Here is an 11,817-nt window from a genome sequence, read left to right on the forward strand (position 1 = left end):
TGAATGTAGTTGTAGGACTGTTGGGCTGCAGTCGCTGCTGTCGTCTGTGAAGCTAGTGGCCCGTGAAGATAATTAAAGTGCTTATCTCTCTCTCCTCCTGGCCAACACCTCACCCTCAGCTACAGATGTGTGTCACTCTTTGGTCCAAAAAGGCCAGTTGCCTCTGTAACACTCCCACACGCAGCGTCTTCCTGGCAGTGAGTTATGTATTTGTGACGTTTCGGTGGTATAGACCTTCATCAGACAAATGGTTTCTGAGAAAGAGAAGCTGCCTTTGGATCAATTGTATTCTTTTATGATTCAATACATATTTTATTCTATAATGTCGTGATGGACAAAACTAATTACATCTTTCAAATCAATTCATTCCTCTCCCTTTGCCTCTGACATACTGATGGGCCTGTTATCCCACTTACATGTCAGAAGGGTCTCCTCAGGTATTATTCCTTAGATTGACATTGAAAGGACTAAATTTAGCAGCCTCTCAATGTGAAGGACTCTGACAGATGAATCCTGGAACATGGCTGTGAATTGTGTCATCTCTTTTTTTTCCAACATCCTGTGTCTTCTGCCTCGACATGAACCTCAATTTCCCTGCTCATTTGATCGTCTTGTCGTCCATTCTCTGCAGCTGCTGCCCTCGGCAACCTGGTGTCTGATCTGGCAGGACTAGGGTAAGAATATCACACACACACACACACATATACACAAAATAGGGAGCTATTATGTTTAATCATGTTGGAATAGAATCTCAGATAATTTGGTAATTCAGACTATTGCACTGATATTACAGCAACAGTGTTTTTTAAATTCTTCAAAGAATCCCCTTTAAATTGCTTTTCACTGACATTAAAAAAGTTTGGGTTTTTACCATCGCACGCTGCTTCCTTTAGTGAAGGCGATGTCATTAAAGTCTTCAGTATTAATAGGTAATTATTGATTTTAGCCCAGAGGAAGATAAGCATGAGCAGCAAGGGAGGAAATGAATGAGCCGCCAGAGGTTTGAGTCCCAGAGGAAAAAGACTGAGGCTGAAGGGACGTTACCATGAATATAAACAGTCCAGTAATTTAAAGTGATCAGTGTGGAGTCCGAGCAGGGTGGAGGGAAATCACACAGCCTGCCTTAACTGCACATTTCAAAGTGGATCAGGTAATATTACAGGTGTAGAAAAAAGATTGAATAACTATATATCAATGTTGAACTAATTATTACCATGTTTCCATCCCAAAAAAGTGTCTGTTGACACTATGCATTGATTATTTGAAATGCAGACATGTGCTCCTCATCTACTTCATAACAAAGGCTTGTATTTATGGAAAGAGCTCTGAATTCTGTCAGGATCCTAATGTTCTCTTAACTTTTCATCTTTCTACACATTTCTGAGGACCTAAATATGCTTGTAAATTAACAAAACTTCCCATATATCCAGTTTGGTGAAAAATAATATATTTTATGGGTTTAATTTTATATTGGCAAAGCCCCCTGTTTTAATTTTGCCCTTGATGTATGAATTTAGTTTAGACTTTTAAAAAAAACCTCTTGGAGCCAAACCCTTAACCCACGAGTAAATCTCTCATTTAGAATTTATTGATCAACTTTTGGACTCCTTCTAGAGCCTTAATCCAATTGACACAGACTCTAAGGATGGTGGGCATCAATCTGGCTCTAGTCTTTACCCAGATGTCGGTTTAATATCAGGTTTTGGTCTGATCCTTAAATAAATACATTTTTCTTATTCAGTCAGTTTCTCCAGGTCTTTTGCCACAAGTCAGCACTACATGTGATTTGGGATGTTGATAGTATCTTTGACACTTTCTGCCCTTTCCAAAAATTATACAGGTTTGGAATTGTGTTTCCATGGCAGCGGCATTTTGGCATCTGCACTGCCTATTTTTCCAGGTTTTCAGGTTTAGTGTTGTTTAGATGGACGGACAATTTCTGAACAACTGCACATTGTATCATCTCTAAAACAAGTATTATGCCCTGTTGTAATATTGAGTCACATTCTATTACTGACATACAAATATCTGACAAGATTAAAAAATGTATCCAGCCGCACTGAAAATACTTTGTCACCAAGCTCAGATTAAAGTATTGTTTTGATTTCTATTTTCCTCCTCATGGTTTCTCCATTTTCAATTTCTTTCTTCTCCAAACTCATGCTGTGGAAATTAATTGAATACCATCTACCAGTTGTGTTTCCAGCTGCTCATCACAGTTGTGTGCAGTATTTGATTAGGTTTAATCAAAAAGCAAAATGAGTCAATGTGAATCAGCTGATTCTTGACTATTATCCCCACCAGAGCCTCCTAGTGGTGACAGAGACCCTGCACCTCACCCTGCTTCACAGACACTATGTGCTCTCATCAACATTTTGGTTTTATCTCAGTGATCATTACAACATAAGAAAGAGATTACTGCTCTAGTTTAAATACAGGCAGAGTCAGTGAGTAGACAGACAGACAGAACAGACTCTGCTTCTGCCTTTTCATCGTTTCAGTGTGATGGATTAGCAGAGTTGTTGTGGTCTCTCTAAGCGCTCCCAGAAGACACACTCATAGCTCTCCTCGTGTGTGTCTGTGTCTCCCACTCAATCATATTTGGGAAGTAGAGCCCTTGTGGCCAGTTTGTCAAGGTGAGACTCAATTACACCAGACAGGAGAGGTTTTTTCACACTCTGATAGATTTACATCAGAGAGGCTGTTTGTCTACAACACATGAGTCTTCATAGGCCCCTACTCCAGGTGTCTCGCACAACAGCACCTGCATCAAGCCTTTTGTTCAGACAAACAGCTTGAGTCTGCACATATAAATCCTTTGCTTTCATTTACTCTGGGAATTGGAGGCCCTTCAGTTTGCAGTATTAGTATGCATCCTGTGCTGTTCTCAACCTTTATTTACTGTTAGCAGTTAGTAAATGACAAAATACTTCCTTTATGAGTCTGTTCTTACCCATAAATGTACATGTTTTGTAGGTTTCCTATAATTGGCTTTGAATACATTCTCACTCCTTAGCTGTGTCCCAATTCAGGGGCTGCATCCTTCAAAGGCAGCCAACAAATGCGTGGATCCTTCTTGGGCCACTCTATCCCACAATTTACTGCAAAGTAGCTTCGATTCAGCCTTCAAAGTCTACGCAGTCTGACCGTGTAGACTGAGTCCTCCATTAGTTGTCGGTCTGAGAACTCTCATTTTGGTCTAGATCACAGTGGGTGGAGATATTTACAGAAATCTATCTATCTACTTTATCTCCTGAGTTGTTTGAACATATAGGGCTTTTTTTTCCCACAAAGTAATTGCCCTCATCGCTTCTAGTTTGATGGATGTACACCAACATTTTACAGATGTAATTTGCAACTTGGTTCATTTACATCTTCAATGTATTTATTATTATTAAAATAATTAATATTAAATATTCTCTTCAAAAAGTTTAAACCAAAAAAATTACAATCAAACTGTAGATTTCCACTGTACTGACTCTGCAGTTGATGGACGGACAGAAAACAAAGAAGTGAGGCGAAGCTGCTGGGGCTCAGGGGTTAGAGTGGTCATCCTCTAACCAGAAGGTCGGCAGTTTGATCCCAGTCTTCCTCAGTCCTCTATGCCGAAGTGTCCTTGGGCAAGATACTGAACCCCAAAGTGTCCCTTCTCAGAGAGAAAGTCCTGCACATAGATGTGTATCAGTGAATGTAAAACTACTGTAAAGCTCTTTGAGTGGTCATCAGGACGAGAAAAGAATAAACTGTAAAGTGTAAACTATATAAATACAGACCAATTACATTAACAAGAGCAGGACAAAACAAAGAAGACATGACATTTATGTCCACATGAACTGCCTCTGTACAAAAGTGTGTTTTTTTCCAATCATGTAACTGCACAGCACAAATGTTCCCCCAGAGTCTTACTGGTCAATATTGTAGTGATTACACTTCAGTCACTGTTTGTGAATCCTCCCACCCAACGTCTGTGTCCATCATTCGACTGACACTGACTGAGCTCTGCTGCTCTGCCTCTCTGCTGCTGTATCGAGTTTCAGGTGTAATTAACTGTGATGAACATTCCTTTATTTAAACATTATTATATTATATAGTTATTTATTTGACTCAGTTTTACAAGCTCCTAAGCAGGGAATGCTGCTAAACTGATTATTGTTGTGGTTTAATATGCAGTCATTAAATCTATCCATCTATCCATAATGTGTAGCTCTACCTCTTTCTACACCTTTTGTATTCTGTAACAAATTGTAGAATATCCCATAGGATCTGTGTATTATAACAAGTGGATCAAGATAAATGAATGCACGATTGACAGTTTCATTTCTCAGATATTGTTTTGTCCGTGTGATGCGTCATTGATCCCTTCAGGGAAAATGTTATTACATGTGTCGTCCTCTACGAAGGTTTAGAGACAGAATCTGTTATAGACCAGAGGGGATTCAGTGTCAAGGATATAACTCAGCAGGACGGATATTTGTATGTGGTTTAATCTGAGTTCATCATTATGAAGGAGAATCTTGTCAATGTCTTCCTACATTTTAGGAAATGCCTTTATAATGGATTCTTTAATTTAAAAACAATTATTTAATTGTTTTGATTTAGTTCGTATTGGTTGTGAATGCATCTGCTTGGGTTTCAGTCTCTTCCACTTTAATCTCATGTTAGAGAACAATCCCAGGTCTTATCTGATCCTACTCTCAGTGAATTTCATCATTTTTTAGGTTTTGAATAGTGCAGCGTTTTATTTTCTGACGCCAACCTGATTTATTTTGCTTTCTGCTGCTGCAAGTGTGTGAAATTGACTTGAAGGCAGGAGTGTGTGTCACTGTGCAGCAGGTAGCAGACACATCAGACGTTGTGTACGAACACGGCGGCTGGCTTTTGAATCTTTGATGAGTTTGCATTTCATTAAAGTATCGTGAAAACAAAACAGTAAAAACAAATGTGACCTTATTCACACAGTTTATTCAAAACATATTGTCTGTAATGATCATACTCTATTTGATTCACACGTCAGAAGGTTTATATCTCTACTCTGTTATTATATATCTATTGTGATGAACAGCTGTGTGCTGCAGCCTCTCTCTCTCTCTCACACACACACAAACACACACACACACACACACACACACACACACACACACACACACACACACACACAGTTTCCCTATCTTTGCATTGAATATGCTCTTTACTACTTATCACTCCCCTGACTCGACAGCTCAAGCTGCAGCTTAGTTGTGTGAGCAGTGAACTGAAGATCCATTCGCTTCTCTGAAATCCTGTACTGACAGTGTGTGTTTCTGCAGACTCAGTTGACACATTACAAGACACACGTCAGTCAAGAACAGCAGCTTTCCAGATGAAACAATTACTATTTATATTATTTCTGTGATTATTTTGGTCATTAATCTGTCGCTGTTTGCCACTGCAGTAACTTCAGTTGTTACCTCAGCTCATAGCACTCCACTCAAAATGAAACTCTTATCATCAGCTGCATGTCAAGAATAAAATCTTTGACTGAAGTTATGTTTGGACATATCTTTGATATGATGTGAGAAGCAATGGTCTTTTTAATGTTTATGTACAAATCTTCAGATTCTACAGTATGTGTGTGTGCCCCCCCAAAACAGGGTTGCAGCCATGTGTTAAAACCATCATAAATACAACATTAACAAATGTTAAATGACGAAAATCACAATACAATTCAAATTCTGCCTTCCTATTAAACTTGTATCATTACATATTGCTCACAGTCTTTATGTTTTATGTCTGTGAGGGTTTTTTAAATTTATTCAATCATTTATTCATATATTTTATTCTTCTACTGACCTTTTCTGTGAACTTTATATCCTAAACTTGAGACAGAGTTCTGTCATGGACATACAATATTAATCTTTTGTCCTCTGTGTACTGCAGAGTGCTGAAAAAGATTTGATCTGTTCACACTGAACCTCTTCCTCTCCCTCTCCTCTTCAACACCCTGCTGGGTTTATGAACGTTGTCAGCGAAAAGGAGCCGGGACATTAATTTGCTGATTTGTGGTGTTTGCTGTTCCTATCGATCACTCTTGTCGTTAACAACTTTGCCCTGATGTGGGAAGTGTCAGCCCATGGGTGGTTTAATGGATCATGACTTGTAAATGTAGAAAAAAATGTCAAAAGGGAATCTGAAAGCAACAAAAGCAATAGAACATTGACACAAAATTAGAATTATAGCAGTAGTCTAATCTCGATATGGTGTGTTCCCTATTTGTTTTTCATTTTTACCCCCACAAGTCTTTGTGACCATGTTTCCTTTGACCCGCTCTTCTTTGTTTAAAATCTGAAGCTTTGAGTAAATTGCTTCACATTCACGTAACACAGACTTTAAATAAAGATAGATAGCTCGTCTCCTCGTCCCCCACTGTCCATGAATGAAACCAAAATATTCTCCATGCAAACGCTGTCATCTTGAGCATTTGGACCCAGAGTTTTCACTGTAGTGATTAGAGGGTTGAGCAGCGGTAGCGAGGCCCACACGATACACATGCTCTGACTGATCACAAGTTAGTGACATCAAATATCAAATATCAAATAAAAAACATAGAGTTGAAAATGAAGACTTGAACAAACAACAGTGTGATAACAACTACCTAAAATGTGGCTGGATTCATGTCCCATCCACTAACATGGTGGTTTATGACCTCTGCTGCAGCCAGCCACCAGGTGGCGATCGAGACACTTTGGGAATAGATTTTATTTTACTGTATTTTGTAGTTAATCACAGTTCCTCCCAGGAGCTTAATGGCTCAGTGAATAGAGGTGACCCATTGTTTCAGTCATATTGTTAACTCTCTTCTTTCTGTTTCTATTCCCTGTCTGTCGCTCCCTCTCTCCACAGATTGGCAGGTTATGTGGAGGCCTTAGCGTCTCGGCTGGGGATGCAGATTCCTGACCTGAACCCGAAGCAGGCGGACATGTGGCAGACCAGAGTCAGCTCTCATGCGGTTTGTTCCAACTATTAAAGCCCACAATCGATAACTGTGTAATCTGCATCAGCTCTCTGACTGTCTTCTAGTAGACCAGGACTTAAATGCATGTCTCACATTTCTTTTTTTTAATGTGTGTGAAGGACTTAGGCTAAACTCTCTACATAAACCCTGTCAGAGTTGATATTATTATCAAGCAGGGAGCCTTCGATCGGTTCTATTTATTGTGTGATGCATCGCAAACATCAACTCAGATCAGGTTTCCGTAAATGTGACCAACCAAAGTGTCTGTGATGTTTCCCTTTCTGTCACACGCTCAATCGGCAAGGAAATGAGACCTGAATGATTTTTTAATATGCTGTGACTGCTGAAGTGTGTAATGTATTTAGCTCTAATAGGCTTGAGTGATTTGTCCAGCACCAAAAGGCTCTTGGCTGATTGTAAAAGGTCACGTCAGTTGTTCAGACCTGTTTTATTTGTTTGCAAGCATATGAAAAAAACATGTTGAAGTTTAACAGGAAATCAATGTGTCCAACAGTTTGAACGTGTAGAGCATTGGCGTTCAGGCTTGATCTTCTGTCCTTGCAGCCTTTCAGTCTTAAACAGAACACAAGCGGCATGAAACAACACAGTCATGATGAAGTCTTCTTGTGTCTTGGTGAATTTAGACCAACATAATTATAATTCTCAGGCAAAACAAAACAATTAATAAAGTAAAAACATCGAGGTTACTTATTATTCATGGGTGAAATTTGTTTTTGTGCGGAGGATTTCAAACGTGTGTTTTGCCAAAATAAACTTGTCCTTGCTTCCATTCTCCCGTCTTTAGGGTAAAGCCATTGGTGTTGGCATCGGCTGCATCCTGGGCATGTTTCCTCTTCTGTTCTTAAAGGACGACGACAAGAACAAAGAGGGCCAGACGGAGGGGAAGGAGAATACACAGTCGCCACCTGCTCCGACTGAGAGCGACAAAAACTGAAACTGTCAACTTGCTGAGGACAAATATTATTTGGAATCCGATAGAATACTTAAGCCTGGGATTGATCGGCCTCGCCTGGTGGACCGGAGTGTGTGAAAACCTCACACAGTCTGATGATGTTTGTTACTTTGCCAGGCTGAATCAAACAATGGAAGGTATTCTGAAAAGGGTTTTAGATATTATTTGATTGTATATTTTTAACTTAAGCACAGGGACCTGACCGTCTCTTGAAGAGACACTAGACTGTTGACTCATTGGACTGCTGCTATGTCAACTATTGCACCGTAACCTCACCTCGTTTTTGACTGACGACACAGGCTGAAACTCATATATCTGACACACACTCTGCAGTGGCCTCTTTCTCTCCTCTGTTGAATAATGCAAGTATAAAACTGGGATGACAGTTAGGGCTCCATGAAGTATCACAGCAAAGTTTGGGAACTACGTTATCAGAGATAACTCCGATAATGTAGTTCCCAAAAAAACACTCAGAATGCACTTAGCAGAGTGCATACCTCGCAAAGGCCCCTCATGAAACAATATTTAAATTCACTTGATCCAGATTTTTATTTGGATCTGCACCAAATTATGCACACTCATGAATATCATTAATAAAAATCCATGAATTATTCTGTGAGAAATCGACATAAATCTTGAAAAGAAAAAACTATCACACAATGCCGAAGACAGTGAAGTGAGAAAAATATCCTGGATCTGCGGATGGATGACCCACCTCTCAACACAATTAGAAATCAGTTGCGTACTTTTTGTGTAATCCGTCTAACAAACAAACATGACCTCCTCGGTGAAGATGGTTAGTTTGTCGCATGTATATCATCAGTCACTTGTACACAAAGACTGAAAAGGGCCACACCATCGCACAGTGCATTTCAGCTTGATTCAGAAGCACTAAAAATCATTTAAAGACCTCTCCTGTGTTTCCTGATCAGTCTTTGAAGATGTTGAGTCATACAAAGAGAGGAATCACATTTGCATACTATATATATATATATATACACTGTATATAGTATCGAGTAGAGTACAAGTACTGTAACTCTTCAGTTTTACAAATATATCTCTCTTTCGGTGATGTCAGTCTTAACTAGTCCTGCCTCACCCACGCTCCAGCTACTTTTCTCTTACTTGTCGTGAGCAATTTTATATTGAATGCTTATGATTACGCCCCTAAAACATTCTAATATTCACTGTGAGCACCGAGGCGGACGCAGTCCTTCTAAATCCTTTGGAGAGCAGTCTGTAACTTTCTGCAGAAGAGTGGAGCAGGATGAGGAGAGAGAGGCAGAGAGCAGCAGTGACAGAAAGATAATGAATCCCATCACTGAACCACCTGAGACCTTTGTCCCATTTCGCTCTGACCCTCTGGCTTCAACATCATGTGATTAATCTCGCCCTGCTCTGCACCAGTCGACATTTAGCTACAACGAACCTCCACCATGGCGAGACAGCAACAAGCTCACGTTAAAAGAAATGATTATGGTTAGAAATATGTTGCTGCTTTCAACACTAACGCACAACTACAGTGCACAACTCCCTCTGTAGCTTGATGTGCAATGTCTCTGCTCTACTGCCCTCCACTGGTGGACATTTGAAAGAGGTTTGCGTTGTATTTCAGACACATACAGGTGTCATTCATCACCTGTTTATTTTCCCTGCTTAGTATTCAAACCACCTCAAAGTCGAGCTTGAATCGATCACTTCATCACTCTATAATTATTGTTGTTAATCATTGTGTTTATTTTGATCTGCAAACTTTAATCTGCAGCATCTGCTCACCCAGGAACACTGCAGCAGGAGGGACGTGTTTAAAATGAGAAAATACTACTATCAATCCAGTTAATTCAGCTCTTACTGATTTAACTTTTTCTTTTTATTATTCCAGTAGTAGAACTGAAAATTGTTGTGTACACCTTTTAGACTGTTTAGAAGTTGAAATGAAACAGCCACGTGTCCCAGAAAAGGTATTTATTTTCCTTCTAATAATCATATATGTTGCCACTGTATATTCTCTTTATTTATCTCCAGAATGTTAAGAAAATAATATATTTGTCAACACAAAACATCTTTGTCATTATATTTGCAGCAGCATCCTCCAACAGCAAAAAGAGGGAGCCAACATCGGACTGCTGTGTGACAGTGCATATCTAAACTCGCTCTTGAAACACTAACACACCCACAGAGGAGACTTTGCCCTGTATGAGATTGTTTTAGTTATTTATAATGTGCAGAACAGTGATAAAAATGAAACAAAGTATTATGTAGTTAGGATTTTTTGATCTCATTGCTTGATTTCCTTGCATGCACTGCTAATAAAAAAAACTATTGTACATGTTTACTTTGTAATAATTTTAGAAAAGACGAGTATGTTACGCACTGCGGCAGGATATGAGGTGGTGGAGGGGATGGAATAAGACTCAGGCTGGATTAACAGGCACATTGTTGATTCATATATTTTATGACTGATCCCTGCACAGATCTGCTGGGATCTGCCAAACGCAGAGATGGACGGTGTTTGGGTTGGATCAACAGAATGTAATTGATGACTGTTTGATAGCAGTAGAACAATAGCAGCAGTTTACCTCCTTCAGTGCATCTTTTACTGCCTGTCGGTGCTTTACGACTGTCGTTAGTACTAAGAAAAAATACTATAAATTTGGAGCTATTACCTTTTACCTTTTTCTTTGCATCACTAAACGTATAAGTGTGAGAAAAACAAAGAAGATCTTTAGTTGACAGAAGCTCCAAGTTGATATATTATCATGAATTGATGTGTTTTTATCTGTTACAAACCTGGTCAAGTGTTAAATCAAGAGGTCTGGCGTCATTAGTGTGTTGAAAACTATGCTGCAGGTCCATTAATGCACATTTTGGAACATTAGTTTATTTCCTATCTGTTGTTATTTTTGTATTAGTAAGCTGCTTGTGACACTTTGATTCAAAATGCAGGAGAAACTTGATGTTATTCTCACGTCTTTATAGACCTGAAGTTAAAAAACATGTTCATTCTACAGTCACCACTTAAAATCTATTGGCGCTTGTGCAATGAGACTGGTTTTGATTTTTAGCTTTTATATGCTGTTGCATCAAAACCTCTGAAGCTTCATCTCTCCAGGATCAATTCAAAATCATTTTAAAACATAAAAGTTACACAAATCTTATCAATTATATATATTAAGTATAAGTAGCTCTGTACATATACATATATAGAAATATAAAAAGATAAGAGAAATTCTAATGATGATTAAAAAAAACAATGTAGAGGGAAACAGTGTTTCTGTGAATTAGTACCTGAGTGCAATCATGAGGTCTGGTGTGAACTTTACATTCTACATGAAAACATTACACGTTCCTTTTATTAATGGCTGACGGTACTTGTCTCTTTCTATTTTTAGCATGTTTCAATAATCAAAGACATTGAAGAACGTTTTAATACAACCTGAGGCTGGTGAGATTTTTAAATGAACAAATTAGATATGTTTTAATTATGATTTTCAGTACATTTCTCTTAGCTCACAGGAATGCTGAAGAGATTTTGGTGAAATTAGTTTTTCTGCCTGATCCTCTGTTCAGGTTGGAGCTGATCTGATGCTGCTGTGAATTAAATGAGTTCAAAAAACTCCACGAACCAATTAGATGAAAATATAACAGGAGCAACACGATGAGTCAATCAAACTTGTTTGTTGTCTCCCAAACGTCCTGAAGCATAATAACTTACTTTAGCAAACTCCTGTTGGTTCTTTTTACTCTTAGTGAAACTGGACACTGTTGCACTTTGATCCTGGAGCTAGGCTTGTGTCTCTTTTCAAGTTTCTTTTCAATCTCTTCATGTTCAGTGAGGCACAAAATAAAACCA

General features: G+C 38.8%; 1 protein-coding gene across 1 annotated transcript in view; it reads left to right on the forward strand.

Annotated features, from left to right (window-relative positions):
• Window positions 1-10,296, forward strand: part of LOC109632161 (transmembrane protein 65-like) — a 37,057-nt gene extending 26,761 nt beyond the window's left edge. Inside the window, exons 6-8 of the mRNA XM_020091302.2 lie at window positions 632-674; window positions 6,880-6,985; window positions 7,797-10,296. Coding sequence (XP_019946861.2) covers window positions 632-674; window positions 6,880-6,985; window positions 7,797-7,946 — 299 coding nt within the window. The 3' untranslated portion in view covers window positions 7,947-10,296. The remainder of the gene's footprint in view (window positions 1-631; window positions 675-6,879; window positions 6,986-7,796) is intronic.
• Window positions 10,297-11,817: the final 1,521 nt, after the last annotated feature.

Source organism: Paralichthys olivaceus, chromosome 13 (assembly GCF_024713975.1).
Source record: "Paralichthys olivaceus isolate ysfri-2021 chromosome 13, ASM2471397v2, whole genome shotgun sequence".
Classification (NCBI taxonomy): domain Eukaryota; kingdom Metazoa; phylum Chordata; class Actinopteri; order Pleuronectiformes; family Paralichthyidae; genus Paralichthys; species Paralichthys olivaceus.